General features: G+C 41.8%; 1 protein-coding gene across 1 annotated transcript; it reads right to left on the bottom strand.

Moving 5' to 3' along the window:
* LOC141788023 (adhesion G-protein coupled receptor G1-like) lies at positions 1 to 20,706 on the bottom strand. The gene is made up of 13 exons (XM_074666810.1): positions 20,582 to 20,706; positions 20,417 to 20,500; positions 20,241 to 20,295; positions 16,303 to 16,396; positions 15,393 to 15,521; positions 11,496 to 11,651; positions 11,197 to 11,257; positions 11,028 to 11,119; positions 8,766 to 8,884; positions 5,699 to 5,979; positions 2,430 to 2,523; positions 2,012 to 2,328; positions 1 to 1,895 (listed from the first exon to the last, which is right to left on the bottom strand). The coding sequence occupies exons 1-13, from the start codon at positions 20,637 to 20,639 to the stop codon at positions 1,774 to 1,776; spliced, it is 1,662 nt and encodes a 553-aa protein (XP_074522911.1). The 5' UTR covers positions 20,640 to 20,706; the 3' UTR covers positions 1 to 1,773.
* Between the last annotated feature and the right edge of the window lie 2,263 nt (positions 20,707 to 22,969).

Below are 22,969 nucleotides of genomic sequence, written 5' to 3'. Positions count from 1 at the left end.
AACACAAAACTAGAAAAAAAAACAAAAACAAAAAAAAACACAAAAAAAACACAAAACTGAAGTTAAGGATCTGAGTTATCTAAAATAACAGACAACCAGAGGCCTCTGACAAAGAGACAAAGAAACCCTGCTCCCTGTTTCTCCAGACTCAATCCAGTGTGATGTTAGAAATATTGACACCCTAAAACTGTCATTATTGATAAATATGCTAAAAACTTGTTTTATGCCACACCCTAAACATAGAAAACAGCATTTTGAAATGTGTTTGGCTGTTTGAGCCAGTCACAGCAGAAACCAGGGGAGCTGCAGCATGTCCTAACAAAAAAACACCAATACAAGAACACTTCATTAGGATAATGGACCTACACAGTCAGTGAGCACCTGACTTCAGCCTGTCTTTAAAAAAACACATCAAGGGGGAATCGAACAGCGCTGTTATTGATCAAACACCACATTTCAGTTTGATAACCATTATAATAGAGACTGTTAGTGTGAGTGAGGGTGTGCATGTTTTATCAGTCTGATCATAACAAAAAGAAGTTTTTTTTGAAGATTAAATAGAAAAATAAAATGTGTTTTAATGATGTTACTGCAATGAATCATGTTTCAAATGTGTACATTTGCACTTTCTGTCACACACCCGAGTCTATCTGTAAGGTCTCACTGAACTTAACATGGACTGAGCTTAGGCTGCTGGTCTAAAGATAAAGCTCTGAACATTCAGCAGAAACTCAACAACTCTTCAGCTGTCTCACTGGCTACGTTTACATGCAGTCAATATTCAGGTTAATATCATTATTCCCATTTAGGAAAGATTTGGAATAGCCCATTGACATCCGTGAGCAAACATGGTATCTCAATCAAACAGTGATGCACAGAGAACGTCATGATGTAATGCACGTCATTTCTGCTTCTTCGTCTTGTATCCATAGCAACAGTAGCCGCTCAGCAGACTTCATGTACTCAAAAGACCAAGATTCTGTTCGAACAGAACATGTGCAGAACACAAATGAATGTTCCTTTGGATGGGGATATCCTTATAGGTGTATACATGACCAAATATTCATGTTAGAAAAGGAGGAACCCAGGGGGAATTTTTAGGTTTGAGCAGATTCCAGTTTTTAAAACAGGTTATTGGTGTTTGCATGGCCATGCACAACCGGGTTATTGTTATTATTTAGAATACAAAAGAGTTAATGACTGCATGTAAATGTGGCCACTGCAGAAAACTGACCACTGATCATCTGGGATCAAGAGACACCTGAGGGACGGGTGAGCTTTGATTTCATCAGTCTGTGATGATGAGACAAGGAGGTTTGAGCACAATGAGACTGATTTTACAGAAAACACTCCAAGAGTTCAAACACAGAACATTCATGTGACTTTATCAGTTAATGAACACGTCAGGGCATTGTGGTACTCCGAAGAATGTTTGGACTCTCCTGTTATGTAAAAAAAAAAGCTCTTTGCCATCATTGTTTGAAGGAAATACTGAAATTATGTTGTATTCAAGAGTGGACTGTGCAGGATTGGCGCGGCAGTAGCTCAGTCCATAAGGACTTGGTTTGTAACCAGGGGGTTGCTGGTTTAAGTCCCAGCATGGACCAAGGCTGGAAATTAGGAATTATTTTAATTTCCTGAGCATGTTCAAGATGCCCTTGAGGAAGGTACACCTCAATGCTGCACGTTGCTATAGTCAAAATGTCTGCTGAGTGAAGTTGTAAAATTAATTCCAGTAAAAGTACAAAATGAGAAATAAATAGGAGCCTGAGATCAGGTTCCATTATTAAAACTTGTTGTCATCATTTTCTGGGATGAGGGGTCTCTGGAGGAGGAGCTAGTGTCAGATCGAGACTTACAGCTCAGAGCCAAAGACCACAGGAACATGAAGACGCCTGAGAGGAACAGAAAGAGTGAGACTGAGTTAGAAAACTGTCACACACACACACACACACACACACACACACACACACACACACACACACACACACACACACACACACACACTGACCTTGTAGGGAGTTGAGGATAGTGAACACATAGATCCCTGTCAAAGAGACAAAGGTGGAGCTGGCAAACGCCCATGGTAGACCCAGCACCCAGCTCAGACCCAGCACGGTGGCAGAGTCCTTCCACAACCTGGACCTGTTCTCTGAGTTCACCTTCTCCCACCCAACGCCGCCCTCATGACTCCTCCTCAGGCTACACAGCCGATACACCACCAGAGCCAGCATGCAGGAGTTCCACAGTAACACCAGAGAGGGGAAGGCCACGGTGGTGATGTATCTGACCACGCGCTCCTGGCTGTGATCACTGCTGATCAGACATCTGCAGGAGACACAGTTCAGCCCATTCAAATACAGATCAGATCAGATCAGCTGGAGGTGGAAAAAGGCAGATTACGGCAGGAAATGAGTGTTTCTTCTTACATCGGGGCTGTTGAATTCACATCCGTCAGCTTCAAACTGAATTTCCCATAAACCCTTGAAATCCCACAAACCACTGCAATCAGTGTTGGAAATCCTGCAAAGAGAGAGGACAACAGTGACTTTACTGGACTTTGATCTTCTGACTTACAGTGAGGTGACGCCTGTACCAGCTCCTGCTCCAGGTTTATGTCCTGATGTGAGGAACAGTCCAAACAACACCTGTCAGTCAATCTGACCGCTGTGTTTCTATTGTTGGGTCATTTTGTGGTCTTATCAGAGACAGAAAAGTTCATGCTAACAAGGAGAGCAGAATGTGTTCTGGGATAAATACAGACTCCATTCTCCAAGAGCACCAGCACCTACTGTCAGCAAAAAGGTGCATTTGTTTTGGAAGCAAAGTAAAGAGAAAGAGGACCACTTCTTCACACTACTTTTTTTGTGAGGATCCTCAAACCCACTTCACTCTGATTGGCCAGTCCTCAGCAGACCTTGATGTTTGAGGCCCACACCTCCAACATGTATAAAAAAATTGAAAATCCTTACGTGATGACCTCATCATTTTAGCAGGTCTCCCAAAAATATGGTGATATTAGACCAACCAGTGATTTTATCAGTTCACAGACAGATTCAGGGATTTCTCCAACATATGTGAAGAGGTTTGAAAATCAGTCTGAACATTAAGGATTGTTACTTTAGATCAATGTTAAAATGTTGGCAAGCAGAACACCCCCTCTTTAAAGGAGAGTGAGTTTGGGGTATCTGAGTCTATTAAGTGACAAAAACATGACTGTCTAAAGCCCCGTTTCCACCAAGTGGTTCAGTTCAGTTCGTCTTTGTACAGCACGCATTTTAGGATGTTTCCACTGAGTAATCCAGGAACAGATCCCCAAATAACCGAGATGAGCCGTCCCATTTCTGGACCCTTCTGTTGGGGTGCCAGACTAAACCGATCCAGTCCTTGAAGGTGGAGCTACAACACTACAGTCCGTTGATTGGTTAAAGGCTGTATTTCTCCTGGCGGCACAGCCTTCTCTGAAATAAAGCTTGATTGTTCTTTGTAACAAGAAGCCACATGCCAATCACAAAGAAGACGAATAGCTGGATTTCTTCCATGGAGCTCCTAGTTTAACGTGTCCCTTTTTTCTTCTTCTTCTTTGGATTTATTAGCAGAATACACTGTGTCACACTGTGTTATGGCTTCACACTATTTTGTAGCTGATGTAGCTATCTCCATCTGGCTTCCACGCCACCTACCACAAGGACTTGGTACGTTTATTTTCTAACAGCTGATTTGCAATTTGCTGACTGCGTTTGACGTTCTTAAAATCCTGCATTGCTAGATCAATTTATCCAACTTTTATTTTGGTACTTCCGGCGGGCAGGAGTGTGAATTTGCATGTTCGCTAAATATGCAGAAATCTTAGCAAATATTTAGAAATCTTTTTCACATGATTAAGAAATCTTTGCAAAATATGTACAAATCTTGGCTAAATGTATAAAGACCTGTCTCCTGTTTATCTTTCCTCTGCTCTTCTGCCCTTTTTCTGTCTGACAGTTAGGCTCAGGGGCGTATTTAGTGGTTTGGGGGCCCAAGGCAAACCCAGTCAATGGGGCCCTCCATGTCCTTGTAACTCATCTCCCTCAGAGCTAGACTGGCCTTCCCGGAGTCCACTGTCTCTTTCCCAGAATCAAGGCATGAGACCGTGCTAGTCTTGTACATGGTAACTTAACGCAACTAAATGCATTTCCTCAAGTTCTGTACTTTAGTTTGATTTTGAAAAAAGTGAAAACATAATTTAGTCCACTTTGTCCTGGATTTGAAATCTTTTATGGTCAATTGACAGCTTATTTGTCCCACAGTGGGGAAATTACAGAGTAACAGTAACAAACAAGAAAGTATGAAGTGAAAAACATTACAATAGGTAAATATTGAAAAAAATAATTTAGTGAAGAAAAAATATGTAAATATCAAGCACAACATAAAACTGAAAAAAGAGGTGATATTTTTAGTTACCATACTTTTTGGTACTATTATTTTAAAGTTAATGTATTTTTATTTGACCCCCTATCCAGTGAGTTATGGATCCAAAAAAGAGATTTTGTACAAGAATGTTTATCACCAACTCAAAAAGTTTGATTTTGAGAAAATGATCCTGTTTCCTGGGCTAGATAAAGTCCTTAAAATCCTAAAAGTCTGATATGTTTATCTCAGATCTCAGAGCAACATTGTTTTTATTTATGACTTGGTTGAAAATGAGAAAAAATGAGGAAAAAAGTGTTTTTTACCACTTTCTTCCTTGATCAAATTTTCAGATGTGTTGTAACATGGAATAGCCCATTGAATAAGAAGGGAGGGGGAGTACCTAAAACCATCATTAAAGATTAAGCCTTTTGATGTATCTTGAAGCATGTGAAGTAAAATTTAGAATAAAGAAATGCTTTCAATTGAAGAGAACTTTATAAATCAGTTTTTAAGAGATGCTTTGGGGGCCCCTGGGAATCTTGGGGCCCCAGGTAACTGCCTGTGTTTGCCTAATTGTAGCTACGCCCCTGGTTAGGCTCCAGTGTCAACCATCACTACAAAATTAATCACAGAAATCATTTTCAGCAGAAAAAAAATACAGATTTCTCTTCTCATTTTCATTTTAAAGTGTGGATAATGATCAGGCAGATATCTAGAAGAGAGACTTTTTCAAGATCACTTTGAAATTCCTCACAGCCCCTTAAATATGTACAGTGCTTATTCCTTTATTTATTTAATTATATATTTATTAAGGGACAATCTTATTCTACTTCCGCTAAAACTTGTCACAAGTTTTAGGAAGTTTCAGGAAGTTCCAAGTTTTTTTTCTGTGGTTTTATCAATCATATCTTATCATCTGATCAATTTTAATGGGCAGTTTTATACAACGGAAAGATTTTACTTGACCATTTTTTAGAATCGTCATTATTGTTAATGTGTGTGAGAGTTGTCAGTGTGTGACACCCACTCGAAATCCCATCAACAGTCTCGACATCGCAACAAAGTATCGAATCGCGAGAGGAGAACTAAAGAGGGCTCCCTGTCTGTCAGGAAGCCTGCTTGGTAAAGCCTACCTCTGCTGCCATCAAGTGGTTAAAACATGCAGTGCATCGTTTTTTGATGAAGAAGAAAAATCCTGGTTCTTGTGTCTTAAAGTGCTCACCTGTGTTCATACCTGGTCAAACTGACTCAGGAGTGTGTTTGCAGGTTTATAACCATCACTATGCCCATCATCATCATCACTTACCCCATCCCACCACGCTGAGTTTGAGCACGTATCTCCTAACATAGATGTTAAACACTCGGACCAGGAGGAGGTACAGGTGGAAGCCTTCCAGAGTCATCCAGGTGAAGGTGGCCAGCAGGGACCAGTGCAGGAAGAAACCCAGACTCTGACAGACCCAGTCGTCCTGCTCTTCATCGAGCTGCCACACCCAGAAGCAGCTCAGCAGGAAGCTGAGGTGGAGGCAGAGCAGCGCTACGGTAAGCTGCATGTGGATGCTCACAGCTTTCTCTGGACGCCTCTGCCTGAGGAGGAGAGAGAAGAGCTCCTGATCACGTTGACAGGCAGCACTCTGCTGGTTATCACCATCATCACAGATGGTGTACCTCTAAAAGAAGCAAGCAAACCTTTATCTAATCACTTCAGATCTGACTTTTTTAACTGCTGGTACATTTCACAGTTCTCTTTCCTGTTTCTTTGTCACTGAGAGCTCACCACTGCCCACACACAAGCCCATTTTTAGATATTTATTATTGTTTTCTAGTGTTGACAGGAAGTGCTGAGAAAATGGTACAAACTCAGTCAACTTTATTTCAAAGTGTTTGATGTTTAAGGTTTATTAATAGGATAATGGTTCACCACTGATGTTCTTAAGGGAAAATGACCCCAACTCCATTTGAAAGACAGAGATTATACTTTAACCCTGCTTTGTTTCACAGATGGTTCTTGCTACTCACTACGTTTGCTCTGCTCAGCTGATGACCTGATTATGTGTCAGTGTAGTTCTGCGCGTCACTCAGATCAGGAAGTTCATTTAGTGGAAACACAGAGCACACTCAGCCTCATCTCTGATCCCTGACACACTCAGCCTCCAACCTAACAAATCCACCTTTAACCAAAAACATGTCCATCAGTTTAACCAGTCAACAAACTCTCAGGTTCACCTGTTCACCTGCCTGTTAACACAATTATCTGATCAGCCAATCACAGGGCAGCAGCTCTGCAGCAGTTAGTCTGGAGAAGACGTGCTGCTGAAGCTCAAGCTGAGCATCAGGACAGAGAAAAAAAGGGGATTTAAGGTGGTTTATATGATAAACTGCTGATCAACTGGGATTTAAACCCACAACCATCTGTAGAGGATGGTCCCAGAGAGCAGATACCCAGAGAGCAGATACCCAGAGAGCAGATACCCAGAGAGCAGATACCCAGAGAACAGATACCCAGAAAGCAGATACCCAGAAAGCAGATACCCAGAGAGCAGATACCCACAGAGCAGATACCCAGAGAGCAAACACCCAGAGAGCAGATACCCAGAGAGCAGATACCCAGAGAGCAAACACCCAGAGAGCAGATACCCAGAGAGCAGATACCCAGAGAGCAGATACCCAGAGAGTAGATACCCAGAGAGCAGATACCCAGAGAACAGATACCCAGAGAACAGATACCCAGAGAGCAAACACCCAGAGAGCAGATACCCAGAGAGCAAACACCCAGAGAGCAGATACCCAGAGAGCAGATACCCAGAGAGCAGATACCCAGAGAGCAGATACCCAGAAAGCAGATACCCAGAGAGCAGATACCCAGAGAGCAGATACCCAGAGAGCAGATACCCAGAGAGCAGACCAGAGGAGATCAGAGGAGAATGGACAGACTGGTTGGAGCTGACAGGAAGGGTCAGGGTTGGGTCTGCAAAAGACCATCTCTTAACACTTTGAAGCAGACAGGCTGCAGCAGCAGAGGGACTTCTTCTCTACATCTGTTCATCTCTCAACACTCCACAAATGTTCACTGCTGTGGATGATACTGAGCTGTGCTTGTCAATGAATCCAGAAGAAACCGGCTACTGATCTGAGCCTGAAGCATGCCTCAAAGACCTAAGAACCCATGGACCAGAAACTTCTTACTGCTGAACTCAGAGAAGTTTGAAGTCATTGTTCTTGGACCTAAACATCTTAGAGAGGTTTTCTCTGATCAGATCACCACCATGAACCACATCAGCCTGGCATCCAGCAGCACTGTTAGGAAACTGGGAGTTCTTTTGGGTCATACCTTAACTCTCACATCCAACAGTCTCAAAGACGGCTTTCTTTCTTCCTCTTAATATCAGAAAAAAATCGGACACATCTTGGCCTGAGGCGGGTTACACACTACAGCTTAAGGGGGCTGATTTTGTCCTAATCTCCTCCTTATGATCGAGGCCAGCAAAGACCTGACTGTCTGATGTTAGCAGATGACATGGTGTGTGATTTTCCTGTGGTGTAGTGTGTGTCAAGAGGGATTTTGTCTGTATATGTTTAATATGTGTGACTAGAAATCCTGTAGTGTGTGGGGCAATCACAGAGCAAGGCCAATCTGGACGATAGCTGACTGACCCAAGAGGAAGTGAGAAATCTTTCTGTAATTTTTTTTGGTGGGAGTCCGTTTATTTGTGTTTTTGGTCAAGTAAAATATGGCCCCGTCTGAGTGCAGAGGAAACCGGCAGAGGAGCAGGGAGGGGGTGTTTGGTGCGTGCGCTCTGGGCTTCTGCTGCACAAAAACACTACTGTAGGGGTAATTTCTGCCCTCATAGGACCCAACTTGTTCCATCCCAGAGTATCACTTTAAAGTCACACAATTAAAAATGTGGGTGAACCTAAATTTGGTGCTTGTGCACCTAAAAAAATAGCTAGGTGCACCAGAGCAACCAATGCAAAATGTTAGTCTGGAGCCCTGCTAAAGCAAACATTTAATGGAGAAACTTCACTTAAATCAGGGTACGCAGCAAAGTTAAAACACTTCTGGTCAAACTTCACTCTGTCTACAGCTCAAACTGTGTCTCTTTAGTAACGTGGAGCAGAGGAACTTATTGTTTAAAACAAGTTGGTGAAATAACAATCTGTGAAAACCATAGGACATAAATAAAGCTGTGGTGTTATAGTTTGACTTTACAGGAAGAAACGTCTTTGTTAGTTCCTGAGTAAACAGATCTGATAACAACTCAGTGTTGAAACATAGGGTTCAGTCCTGACACTAAACAGACTGTGTCCCATCAAAGATAAAAGCTGCTTTATTCATTCATGCTTGTCTCAAAGTGTGTGAGTTTCAGTCTTACTGTAGACGTATGTAGATGATCAGGCAGCATGTTAAGAAGAAGACGGACAGAGCTGAGCCCACATAGCTGATGTAGCTCAGGTAAACCACATTCTTTTGATCCACTGTCAGCTCAGGGTTCTGAAACAGGAAAAGGAGCAGACACTGATGGTTAGAACATGAAGTAATACCAGCTGGGGATCAGCTTCGTCTGGTTCTGCTGCTGTTTACTTTTAGCTCAGTCTAAAAACTTGAACTGACAAACTCTGCAGCTACTTTGATGAAGCCGGCGGTTTGTGATAAAAACTTTATTTCCTGTGTGCAGCATTGCTCAACATAGCTCAGCTTTTAGCATCTCTGAGGCCTTGTACACACATAGCCAGGTCTTTTCCTTTTTTTTTTTTTTTAAGGAATTTTTTGTTCTCAAATTTCTAATTTTTCAGTAGTTTTTGAGCATTTTCTATTGTCCTCTCATGCTCCTATTTTTTTTATTTTGTTAGACATGACACAGTTGGGAACAAAAGAACAGTTCACTAATTTATCATACATTGTGATATTTTGATATATTTTGATGGCAAGTACTTTTTTATTGGGTAAATCATATAGGGTTAAAATCACCCAGCGTTAGGGATGGTGTTACTAATTCAAGCGATCGTGTTCTAGGAATAAAAACACTTTAGTCCACACAGCAAATCTGGCAGTGAATGTGGCTTAGCATGCCAAACCCGTTTTTGACAGAAACCAGTGCCACCCAGGATGAAGCCTGTCATTCAGCTGTGAAGAACCAAAAACCTCTGTTTTAATTGGTTTAGTTTAACAATCAACCATGCAAACAGGAAAAAAATGTCTGATCTGTTTCCATTTCTTTGCTGAAAACTCCTGAGGTGACTAGACCAGGGTAACGATGGTATCAGTGGAGGCAGATGAATTCAGAAGTATGTGCACAAAGTCTAATTTTTTTATGGCTTAGCAGAGTGAAGCATCTTAGGCTGTTTTCTTTGTCTGTGTTTGGATCGGCCCCTTCATGTCCTGGTCTCCAGTGCCATGACTTCGAGGTTCATGAAATTGACTTTTTCAGAACTGGTTTGTTGACAGGGGCACGATCAGTCATCCTGTCAGGTGACCTTCACACTGATTGGCTTTTAATCAGGGCGTCATGCAGATTTGTGGCTTGTGCTCAAATGGAAGGGCTTGGTCTGTCAGCCTAACCTACACAGAGATATCTGGATAATCCTCAGATACCTGTAAACACTGCAGCTTGCTAACACCTGATTGGACGGTAAAGTTCAGACTATATTTTTGTTCCATGCAGAAACTGGCTCAGTAAATGGTTTAAGTAAAATGGACCAGTCCTTATATAGTACTAGTCTTTCTGACCATTCAAGGTGCTCTACACTGCTAGTCTCCTCTGCCCAATCACACCACGCTCACACACTGAAAGCAGAGTGAGTTCTGGGGGGGAACCATCCGTTTTAACCATTAATACCATCCATACACCACTAACCAGCAGTGGGAGTAATTGGGCTTCAGTGTCCAGCTTAAGGACACTCTGGCATGTCTGGATCAAACCCCCAACCTTCCAAAGCTGGAGGGTTGGTGGTTCAGTTCCCTGCTCTTGAAGCCTACATGTCTGAGGGGCTGTGTACACGTCGACAGTTTTAGGATGAAACACAAAAGTATTTTCATGTTTAGGTCGCTTGTTTGCACAGAAACAGCGTTTTTCGCCGACTTAAAACACAAACTTTTGAGAACGACCTCCAGGGTGGATTTTTTCTGAAATGCTGCCAACACGGTTGCTGTGGAAACAGTAAGTTGGCATTTTCAGTGGAAATGCTGACGTCACACTCCACTTCGAGCATGTGCATACAGCACAGCAGTAGCACTGTTAGGATCGTGGTGGTCTACTGTGTTGTGCTTGTGCTGCTGAATCTGCTGAATCTGCTGACTGTCTTTAACAAAATGAGCATCTGTTGCTCCACTTCTGCTCTTAGCATTCACCAATACACCAGATGATCAGCTCAACTTTACTTCAGAGGAGATCTACCAGAAGCTGCTGGACAATACAGTTATAGCACCACCTACAGGCCTGACTGCAGCGTTTTCAGTTCCTCAGCGCTTCCGTGTTCACGCAGACTTTTTTTTCTCCGGGTTTTTGCGTCAAACATTGTTATGTAAATGGGGCCTTAGTGTCATTGAGTGGGTGAATGAAACTCTGACCTGCTGCCTGCAGCAAAGTCGGCTGCTACTGGGTAAAGAGCGATGGAGAAAAATGAGGCCACTATACCACAAGCACAGCAAAGAAGCTCAGATGGTTGCAGCTGCAGATAAATTCGTCTCCAGTGTCAGTGGTTACACAGCCGTCGGGACTCCAGTAACCTTAGAGAAACACAAACAGGAAATGAGTCATGAAATGGTTCAGTTGAGACGTAAAAGAGGAACAACGCTGAACCCACCTGTTCCTGCATGATGCCCATCCTGGAGCTCATACCAGAAAACACAGGTCCCGTTCTGAAGCTGAAACATGAGCAGAGTTGAAATTATGTATCAAGTCTGGCTCACTTTTTAATCCTGTCCAGTATCACTGTCTTCTTTTGGTTTTATTCATGGGGTTAACTTTTTAACTCCTTGTGCAGGTCATTTGTTGCTTTGTGTACGAGCTGCTTCAAACTAACTGCCCTTGAAGTATCAATAAAGTTGTCTGAATCTGAAGTAAAGGAAAGCTTGGCGGCCACAGCTTGTGTCATGGATGTACCGTTTTGTTGTGGGTGAAGGTTAATCTGATTGGCTGTGAGAGGTCTCTGACAGGTACATTCCCTGCCCTCACCACCAGCACCTCCCCTCCCATGACAGAGCCGTCTATGCGGAGAGGCCTGGGAATAAGGCTCCTTCCCGAACGCAGAGGACTGAGCTGCAAGACAAAAGAAAACATATAGAACAGACCACAGCTTAGGTTAGCTTTTAGCTTCCATTGCTAACTAATGTCATCACAGTATACAGATTACAGAGATTACAGAGCAGGCAGTGATCACTCAGTGACAGCCAGGGGCCCAGCACAAAGAGCACAAGTAAGCCTGTTTCTTTCTGCTGTTGTTTGTCAAGAAGTGGGATGGATTAAAGATAGATCACTATTAGCCTCAGGCTAGCTAGATAACGCCCATGAGCTAACACTGGCTAGATGTTTCAGTGCAGACCCATTAAAATATTTTAAAATGAATTTTAAACCATTGTACTTCTTAATGCAGGAAAAGGCAGACTGAAAATTTTCAGTCAGCCCCAAAGAAATTCTGGCAAACTGTCCAGCGGCTCAGAAGGGGGAAAGCGGCCATCTGTTCACACTGTGTACACTGTACAGTGAGGATGGGAAGCTGCAGACCTCAACTGACAGTATGGTGGTGGAAGGAATACTTCGAGGATGTCTTCAATTCCACTAAAAATGCATTTGAGGAGGCAGAGCCATACATACCAACCCTCCTGATTTTTCCGGGAGACTCCCGAATTTCAGTGCCCCTCCCAACAATCTCCCGGGCCCACAATTCTCACGAATGTCTCCCGATTTCTACCCAGACAACAATATTGCTACACCATCCTTCTCATTAATAACGGTTACAACTCGGAGCGGCAAACAGAACAGAAGAAGAAGTGGCAGAAGAAGAAATGAGTAAGAAGAGAAAGTACTCGTGTAAATTCCAGAATAAGCGGAAAAGAGAATTCTCGTTTATCCAGGACAGCGCGAAGGGGACGGAATATGCTACGTGCACATTTTGTAGATCTGACTTTTTGATTGAACACGGCGACAGAACGGATATCACAACACATCAATATGACCCCCCCTTGAAAACCTCCCGAATTCTGAGGTCTCAAGGTTGGCAAGTATGGGCAGATCCAGAGGACTTGGGGATGGGTCCACACATCACTGTGGCTGAAGTTGCTGAGGCTGTTAAACAGCTCCACGGCGGCAAAGCCCCGGGGGTGGACAAGATCTGTCCTTAGTTCCTCAAGGCTCTGTATGTTGTAGGACTGTCTCAGCTGACACGTCTCTGCAACATTGCATGGACATTGGGGACAGTGCCTCTGGATTGGCAGACTGGGGTGGTGGTTTTTAAGAAGAGGGACCAGAGGGTGTGGTCCACTACAGGGGGATCATACCAATACCAATACCAATCAGCCTTCCTGGTAAGGTCTACTCCAAGGTGCTGGAGAGGAGAGTCTGACGGTTGGTTGAACCTCATATTCAAGAGGAACAAAGTGGTTTTTGTCCTGGTCATGGAACACTGGACCAGCTCTATACCCTTGCATGGGAGTTTGCCCAGTCCAGAAGTTCTTTGTGGACCTGTAAAAGGCTTTCGACCGTGTCCCCCGAGGTATCTTGTGGGGTGTGCTTTAGAGCCCAACTGACTCATCAGCAGGCCGATTAAACGGGCCGATTATGCCTGTCAACGATTAATCAACATCAACGAAAATGTAGCTGATAATAAAAATTTTTGCTCCATGGAGATTCTGTGGCTCCTGCTCCTGTGAATCTGTGTGTTGGGCTGCGCGCTGCTGAGTGCCCGGCCCCTCCCCCTCACACACAGACCATGCTCTGCAGCCCCTCTTTCCCCCACTCACACTCAGTCGGCCACAGAAGAGGATGGCAACAATTTGATTTACTCCATGGTAAGCAACCAAGCAACTCTCCACTTTAGTGCTCTATGACAAAAACACTGTTTAAAACTGTTAAGGCCACGTTTACACGACAACATTTCATTTGAAAACCCTGAAACGTTCTGCGTTTACACGGAAACGCCGAGGGACTGCAAACGCTGTAGTAAGCATGCTATGTAGTCGGCGCTATAACTATCTTGTTCAGAAGCAGCTTTTGGGAGGTCAGTACACCAGATGATCAGCTCAACTCCACTTCGGTGGAGGTTTTGGAGCTCCAGGTGAACCATGGATGTCTCACGCCCCGACAGTATGCCAATAATATGCAAACTACAACCTTCTTCTTTTTTTTATTTATTTATTTTTTTTCCGTTGCTAGGCGCTACCCAAGTAGCTGTCTGTTGCAGCAGCTCTCTCGTCTTTGTCCGTTTCTTGTAATTTTTTTCTTCTCTTTTTCGTAATCTTTGTATTTGGAGTGGATCATCACTTTGTATGGTTCATTGTCGGTCACGGACACCAAACTTTTTGTGGCTTCGGCGATATTTTTGACTACTTTTCTCCTGTGTTTGTCTGGAGATCCTACATGTAACCATGGCTGCGTTGTTTACATGCGAACTCAGCTGTTAGCAGCCTGTAGCATGTCAATGCTAACTAGTGTAGGGCTTGATGATTTCCCTCGAGCTGAGGAGGAGGTGAGGAGGAGGTGAGGAGGAGGTGAGGAGGAGGTGAGGACGACGTGCCGGTTCTCGGGTGTGAGCTGGGAGATGACAACGTGGACCTGTCCTTCCATCCATCGTTGTTGGGAACGTGGGATCCAGCTCCGGGGGATGGACGAGCTAGCTGTGCTAACCCAGCGGCATCGTGCTGTTCACGGACGTGGCTGACGGAGCTGACATCGGACGCCGGCGACACATCCTGCTGTGAGCAGACAGGATCCAGGAGACAGAGACTGAACAGACTTCTGGGGAGGCTGAGTCCTGGACCCTGTGGAGGTGGAGACTGGCTGGGCTGGAGAGTGGTGGACGAGTGGTGGACGGGAAGTCGTCATCTAATTTCTTATGGACATTTTTGCACTTTCTATATACTTTCTTACTTTTGTTTTCTTAAATGCTGCGGTGACTCCTGAATTTCCCCTCGGGGATAAATAAAGTATTTTCTATTCTATTCTATTCTAGCCCGACTTCCCAAACCCTTTTGACTTCAGTAAAATATTTCAATGTTATAATTTTTCAAAAAACATGTATTTCAATGCTCCTTATTTCAGTTTCATAGTTTGTTTTAGATGCCTGTATTTTTTTTCCAATACCAATCATTAAAGTCATCGTTTTGGTCATAAAGTGTTACATATTCATCTTAGAGCGTCTGGGTGTGCTCTCAGGCTCTGTCAGTGAGAAACTCTGGCTTCCTTAATATTTTCAGATTTTAACTTCTTTTAGTCAGTGGGACATTCAGAAGAGAGTGAATTGATGTTGACTTCTGAGATATATGTGTCAGTGGTTAATTCTTATGCATAAGCTGTGAGTGGTGTTGTGTTAATTTTGATAACTCAGTGTTTTTGATCTTCCCTTCCAGCTCCAGCCTATCTTCAAAATATGGTCCAGATTCAGAGCCAACATGGTGGTGGATGTAGTTCTCAAAGTGTGTCATGCTGTTAAAAAAAAGCTGCTGTTGAAGCCCCTGTTGTTATTTATAGACAGGGTGAGTAAGAGGGAAGTGCTATTGTGAAACTCCTGAGGTGTGAAAAGTAGCAGAAAGGCTGCTTCCTCCATCCTGCTGTCTTCTTATGAGAGTGATCCAACCAACAGACATCCAGCCCTAGCAGTCCACACCAGCTCTCTGTGACTGTGCGCACTTCAGGGACATTAATGCAAGGTAGCATGAGGAGTTACCCTTCAGTCTCCATTCTCCTGGATTTGAAGTCTTCCAAAACCAGGCCTCCCAAAGCTAAAAACCCATTCACCCACCAGCTTCCTCTGAAAGGTGATTCAAATTATCCTGGAACACTGACCTCGAAGTAAATGCTATCCAGCAAAGTTGTGACCAGCAGCACCTCGTCCTCTGACGCTGATCCTCTGCTCTTCTGGAGAGCTGAGGATGGGATGTGAACCTGGTGTCGAGGAGAGGGACTCTCTTCGGCCTAAAAGAAATAAATGTATTTTTATTATTATTACATCATGGATAATTAGTAATTGTTTCTGAGAAGTGTTACATTTGCATTTGAGCCAGAGGAACAAATGACCAACCTTCATTTAGACAGCGATAGCTTACGTGATGGGACACTGAGTTTTTGTCATAAACTCAAAGTTCATTTAGCAAGAAGATTAAAAACATCAAGTTCTTGATTTTATATTACTCATGAGAGTATATTTTCTTGTGTAACACCACACACACACACAAGACAGTGTCTTTATACCAGTAATAAACTTTCTTTGGTTTTCTAAAATTTCCAGTTAACCCATCATCGAAAAAAAAGTGATGTTATCTCAAGATTAAGAGATCACAAATAAGAAAAGATAAGATTCCAAGAAAACTGCAGATAACTGTTATATACAAAAGTGGATTAGGGCCACTGAAAAAGAAGGGCAATTTTTTTTTTACGACTATTTTTTTCCAGCAGCACCTATAACTGTTTTTTTTTGTTTTGTTTGGTTTTTTTCTCAAATCTCAGAATTCTGACTTTAATCTCAGAATTTTTACTTTTTTTTCTCAAAATAAATAAATAAATAAATAAATAACAAGACAATAAAAAGACAAAAAAAAGAACATATTCTTTTAGTGGCCCTAAACCTCTTCAAATTTAGTGAGTAAATAAAATCTACTAAAGCTCAAAACTTTTATCTTTTTTTTACAAAACTGTTTTTGTAAAAACAGTTTTATCAAAAACAACACCACAACCCCAGGGAAAGTTGAGGACTCACCTCAGAGGAGGAGTTTACCCTCAATCGAATGAATGGAGGTCTGTGAGAACGTGTCTTTGGGACTATGCATGTTCCAATTGTGTCCTCGAAACACCTGGGAACACACATTTCAGGCATTTCTTGAGAAACAGCGATCAAGTATTGTTAGACCATGTATATACCAACCAGCTTTCAGTAATTTCTCAACCTGTTCCTTTATGATCACCTGCTGTGTTTAAGGCTTGACTCTGATTGGTCAGCCCCAGAGCACCAAAGCAATCACACAGACAACCAGATCACGTCAAACACAACAATAAATCCACATAATCCAGTCCAGCAGCTTTATCTATTTAAAGAGGGGTATTGTGATTTTTTTCAAAGTTTTTATACCATTCCCTTGATTCCTTTGATGTATCTGTATCCTATATAAAGCTCAAAAAAGCTCCCTAGTGTTATCTCTGGTGTTTTATATACTCTTATTTCAGCCTCTGTCTGAAATGTTTCATTTTAGCCGTTGTCTCTTTAAGATTGGCCAGCCCCTAAGAGCCCTTATCGTTTTGAGCAGACCTTGGTGTTTGAGGCCTATCCAAAATGTCAGGAACCAGTTGGGCCAAGATTTGGTGCAGATCTGGTGCTCCTTTCATAACATAGTGTTGAGATCAGTTCACAGACAGATTCAGGGATTTCTACAACATATGAATATGTAGAGTATGAATTCCATCAAGACTGATGGAGAATGGAGAGGAACACACAAGCTGCTGTTACCTCAGCATCTTTAAAAAAAAATTGCCAACATAGGAACTCTCTTTCACAAGAAAACCTTTGACATTTTGATAATCATTCCTCAGAGTCATCTGTGGTGAGGACATTTCAACACACTGTGGTAAAACACAGAAATGCATTGTGATGTGGATTTAGTTCCTGAAAAGACGAGACAGGAGAACTTGTTCATACCATAAGAAGTCTGAAGTTATATCCAAGTATTTACTTGTTCTAGATCAGGGTACAAACACACGTCCTTCAGAGTCTAGGACAAAGATGTGTTCTCTTTAAACGTAAATTTTTACACCATCTTTGTGTAAAACAATGAAAAATTAAAGTTCCATCCACCAAAGGACTTCACCGCAAACATTTTCCCCGTTAAAAAAAAGATGTGAATTAACCTCAAACACAACAAATATTAACTCATAAGAAGCACTATAAAATCATTTACATGAAATAACCATGGTCCAAATACTGATCCTTGAGGCACACCACAAGTGACTCTTTGTGTATCATGCAGCTCTGAGGTCTATCACCAACTTTAAAGCTTTAACTCATCACTGTTGATGTGATGAATGTGTGTGGGTCTTAGTTGTCAGGATGTAGACTAAAACACAGGAATTATGCTCATTTAGAGGTTATCTCAGAGGGAGTTTTCACACAGGGCATCTCATGTGGCTCTGTGAGGACAGTTACATGTTCATTTATCAGTGATGCATCTGTAGTGACGTAGAGCTATGGTTTAAAGGTGATAAAAGTCAAACTTAGTAAACTCAGTTTGTAGTTCGGTGTCCAGAAGGTGAGCAGACTATCTATACTGTTCCTCACAGCCCTCATTTTCTTCAATACCTTCACAGCTAAAGTTGTCTATCCATTCCTCCTAAACCTGTCCTGATGGTAATTCAGTGTTCATATTTCTCATTCTGTTATCAGGTCTGGTGGTTAAAACTGTTTTTAAAAGCTTTTTTATGAAAGTCTGGCAGCTAAATGGATAGGAGCATCCCTCAACTGACCCAGAGTGACTCAGACCTCCTGCAGAAATGTTTGGGTCTCAGACCTTCAGGTCTTAAGGTTCATACAGCATTGGTTTGCTTCCTGTGCTCGCCAACAGAATTTGTGATGCAAATACCTACCTATTAAAAGGTGGGGGATCTGTTTTAGTTGGACTGCCTTGCCACCTTCTGGCCTGTCTTAAAGATGTGACTTTTAAAGACACGTGTGTTTGTTTTGAACTAGATTTTCTTTGTCCAAGACAACTTTTTACTGGGTACAACGACAACACGCGACAAGGTTTCTATCAGTACAGTTATGAATTGCTGTTGTTTGAAACGTGACATCAAACAAACACAAGTTTGTACCATACATCAGCCCTGTGCTCCGACAATCTGTAGGCTAAAGAGTCAACAAGCAAACTGTCTACCAAGCAGAGCTAACGTAACCTTACTCTTCATTTTATTGATAGACTCTCAAGTTTGAACAGACCACTGCAGAATAACTGCTGACTGTGGGTTGGAATGAACATTAGCACAAACAGATTAACCTATGTGTTAGCCATTAGCCTGTATGTTAGCCATTTGCTTGTGCTCTATCTCTCTCCTGTTTGTCTTTCTGCTGCTCTTCTGTCCTCTTTCTGTCTGATAGTTAGGCTCCAGTGTCCACCATCACTACAAAATTAATCACAGAAATCGTTTTCAGCAGAGAAAAACACGGATCTCTCTTCTCACTACTAAACGTCATCAGCCGGCATGGTGTCATCATAGAGACTTAGATGTGTGGGAAATCAATCTGCTCAACCCAATCGGGAAGATAAGAGGTAGCAATTTAAAATAACCTGTAAAGTTGGTATTGATAATCTCATTTTACAGTGTGGATTACGATCAGGTATTTATCTAGAAGGGAGACTGACTTTTTCAAGATCACTTTCAAACTCCTCACAGCCCCTTTAAAGGGACAGAGTATACGATAAACATTTCAAAGTCATGGTTAAGGTTTCTTTTATAAATATATATATATATATATATATATATATATATATATATATATATATATATATATATATATATATATATATATATATATACCACAACAATATCCAATTAAAAAAATAATAATAATAATAAAAAAAGAATTTAGCAGAATGTAAAAGGGAGAGCATATTGACCTACAGCCTACACCATTCGATCTGTTCAATCTGTCCGTGTGTTTCCTGTGTTACTCAGGTCTTTTTTGACAGTTAGCAGGGCTTGCATGTGTCTTGCCCATATGGTTGTGTGGGCACTGTTGTCACAGAGACCAAGTTATGATGTAGCTGCTGGAGGAAATATTGATGGACAGAGTTGGGGACAGGGGAGTTCAGCCAGTGGAGACATTGGCATTGTGTTTAGTCCATAGCTCAAAAGAACAAAAATATTGGTGTGAAATTAGCTCTGTGCCCAGGAGAAAGGTCTCTTTCAACTGCTGCTAACCTGATGAGCAGCCTGTCTGAGTGTAGCCAGCACCACACTACAAAACTTGTGGTGAAACATCCTGCTCATTGCTAAGAGCAGCGGTTAAAAGGCTTTTCAGCCTGTGCAGCATGGTTCTGACCCCAAGGAGGAAATATTAAGAACTTTTACTAATGCCATACAAACACTCTTTTTAAGAACAGAGAAAAAATATAGATGTCATGAGATTAAGTAAATTTATTCTTCCTGAATCACTTAATTTTTTTGGCCATGATATCATGCGAGCTGGTTTGGTTGTCAGAAGCAGGCATTTGTTTCAGTCACCACACACGGCCTCTTTCACTCTGTTGTCTGTGGCTTTTAAAGTGAGGCATATGTCGTTGTGCTGACAGGGTGGTTACTGTTCTTTAAATGAACGGCTGAGTGTTACCTCCCAATTTTTACTTACATTTATATAAAACACACTTTGTGGAAGGGCTCATCAGACGCCCTTTATTGAAAACTAAAAACAAGGACTGAAAGGGTCGTTGTGCTTGACCTCGTATCTACGTGGTTAACTTGGGCATCGGGAAACTAGAAAGTAAAGTAACTAGTAGTGAAGATACTTTTCAAATGCAGTGACTAGTAAAGTAATCTGAGTACACTTTACAGACGTAATTACTAACTTGTAACTAATTAAATTTTGAGTAACAACCCCAACACTGATTAAAACCCCTCTGTGTGTATGTGTGTGTGTGTGTGTGTGTGTATTACCCGGTCCAGGGGACACCTAGCTGTCGACAGTTGTGGATAGCGTCCTCACAGTCACCTGACAGAGAGAAGTCAGAGTGGTCAGGGCGTTTGACAGGAGCAGGGTTAGTTCAGCAGTGATAAATGAATCCTGAGCTCATGAAGCCATCAACCAGCAACTTTGTCTGATCTTCACTTACTGCTGGACACATCTGGTTTCTCTGTCACACGGCTGGTTCTGGAAGAGCCCTCTAAGTCTCTGACCAGGTTGGGTGATGGTCGACCTTTTTACACATTGGCAGCACAGTTGTTTTCAGCTCATGAGCACAAAGCAAAGAAACAACAAACACATAAAGGAAACTCACCACCAGCCAGTGTCTGAGAAAAGCAAAGCAGAGCTGTGATGGAAAGAGTAATCCACATCTTCTCTCCCTGAAGTCACAGAGTTACTGCTCTGTGCATTGTTCTGCCTGTGCGTCTGCCCCATGAGGTGAGCTGGTTTCACATCACTAAACCCTCACAGCGAGGGAGGGGGCATTTCCACAGGAAGTGATTCATTTCAAATTAGCATGGTAAGACGCCACCATGAGAAAATCCTTTTAAAGGTTGACTTCTTTAGTTTCCCATGAGACAGTGGGGTGAGATTATTTTTATTGAAAATTATTTATTAAAGTCATAAATTAAAGAAAGCAGATTCCCCTCACTCATGATGAAACTGTGGCTCTTCATAGAATCATTCGTAATTTTCTCCACTATGAGCTAAAAGAGGAAGTTTCAAAACGTTACAGTTTTCCAGCAGACGTAAGAAAGAAGTCAAGTCCCAGCCGCTGATAAGTCATCTGACACTGACAACCTGCTGAGGAAGTGGAACTCTGACCCAAAAAACCTTCTCGACAATGAAAAGCAAAACAACAAACTAACACAGATCAAATTTTGAGTCATAACTTCTTTATTATATCACCAAAAATAACAAAAGCTTTAGAGATTTAAGGATGTTCTGTAATACAAGTGACAAAGCCAGGCTAAATACTTGACTCTGATTGGTTAAACTCTAAAACTACAGTGACTAATAAAAAAAAAACAAACAAACAAACAAACCAACAAAAAAAAAACTAACAAATTACAGAAAACCTTTTACTAGAAAGAAGTCCAAGAGGACAGATTTCACCTCAGCCACACAACTTTTTGTTTATCACTCTGAGGAGGAGTTGAAGCTGTCGCCCCCATATATTTACACAATTTACAGCTCAATATTTTAATCCTTATTTCTCTCTCTGGAGTTTTATAAACTCTTATTTCAGCCTCAGTCTGAAACACTATGCTTTAACTGCTGTCTCTTTAAGGCTCCCTACTACACAAACCCCCTTCACTCTGATTGGCCAGCCCTACTGTAGCCCATCAGGAGTTGAGCAACTGGCAAACCTTAGTGTTTGAGGCCCCCCCAGCGTGTCATGACCCAGTTAGGAGATCCCTATGTGATGACTTCATCATTTCAGCAAGTCAAGATCTCGTGAAGATTTTGTGGTGAAGATCTCGTGGTATTTCTAGGACAGAGCGTCTTGGGCAGCTGAAAGACAGATTTAGGGGCCAGTAGAAAGAATATTTATAATAGTAACAGCGCTTAAAGCTGAGTGCTTCAGTTCATCTATATTTAAAGGTGTGTCAAAGCCTGAAAAGGAAAGCTTAGTGAGAAGAGAAGTATGTGCACAGAAATAGGGGGCTCCTTTTCACCTGCTCCAAAGTTACCTTTACTGAAAGTATTCACACATAAATCAGTCATCACAAAATGAAATGATGTGAACAGCATTTTCTCTGGGTCTTAACCAATGTTGGGAATAATGACATTAGAACTAACGCTGTTACTAACCCTGTTACTAAAGCAGTTAGTAACGCCGTTACTTTTTCCAGTAGCAGATAATCAAATTAATTATAGTTTCAAAAGTTATACTGCTGCAACCCTTACTGACAGTAAAATAAAGCGTGTTGCTATTAATCCGACCTGGCTCGCTCAGCCAGGGGCGTATTTAGTCGTTTGGGGGCCCAAGGCAAACCCAGTCAATGGGGCCCTCCATGTCCTTGTAACTCATCTTCCTCAGAGCTAGACTGGCCTTCCCTGGGTCCACTGTCTCTTTCCCAGAATCAAGGCATGAGACAGTGCTAATCTTGTACATGGTAACTTAACGCAACTAGATGCATTTCCTCAAGTTCTGTACTTTAGTTTGATTTTGAAAAAAGTGAGTACATAATTTAGTCCACTTTGTCCTGGAGCTGAAATCTTTGATGGTCAATTGACAGCATATTTGTCCTACAGTGGGGAATTAACAGAGTAACAGTAACAAACAAGAAAGTAGGTAAATATTGAAAAAAATAATTTAGGAAAGAAAAAATATGTAAATATCAAGCACAACATAAAACTAGAAAAAATCTACTGAAAGAGGTGATATTTACCATACTTTTGGTACTATTATTTTTAGTAATTTGTATTTTTAAAGTTAATGTATTTTTATTTGACCCCCTGTCCAGTGAGTTATGTATCCAAAAAAGAGATTTTGTACAATAATGTTTATCACCAACTCAAAAAGTTTGATTTTGAGAAAATGATCCTGTTTCCTGGGCTAGATAAAGTCCTTAAAATCCAAAAAGTCTTATATGTGTATCTCAGATCTCAGAGCAACATTGTTTTTATTTTATTTATTTTCGACTTGGTTGAAAATAAGGAAAAAATGGGGAAAAAGTGTTTTTTACCACTTTCT

Source organism: Halichoeres trimaculatus, unplaced genomic scaffold (assembly GCF_033239565.1).
Source record: "Halichoeres trimaculatus isolate MK-OKI-2021-1 unplaced genomic scaffold, fHalTri1.1 fHalTri1_scaffold_3, whole genome shotgun sequence".
Lineage (NCBI taxonomy): Eukaryota > Metazoa > Chordata > Actinopteri > Labriformes > Labridae > Halichoeres > Halichoeres trimaculatus.
Note: the sequence above shows the minus strand (reverse complement) of the source record. Positions and strands in the feature narration are given on the sequence as shown.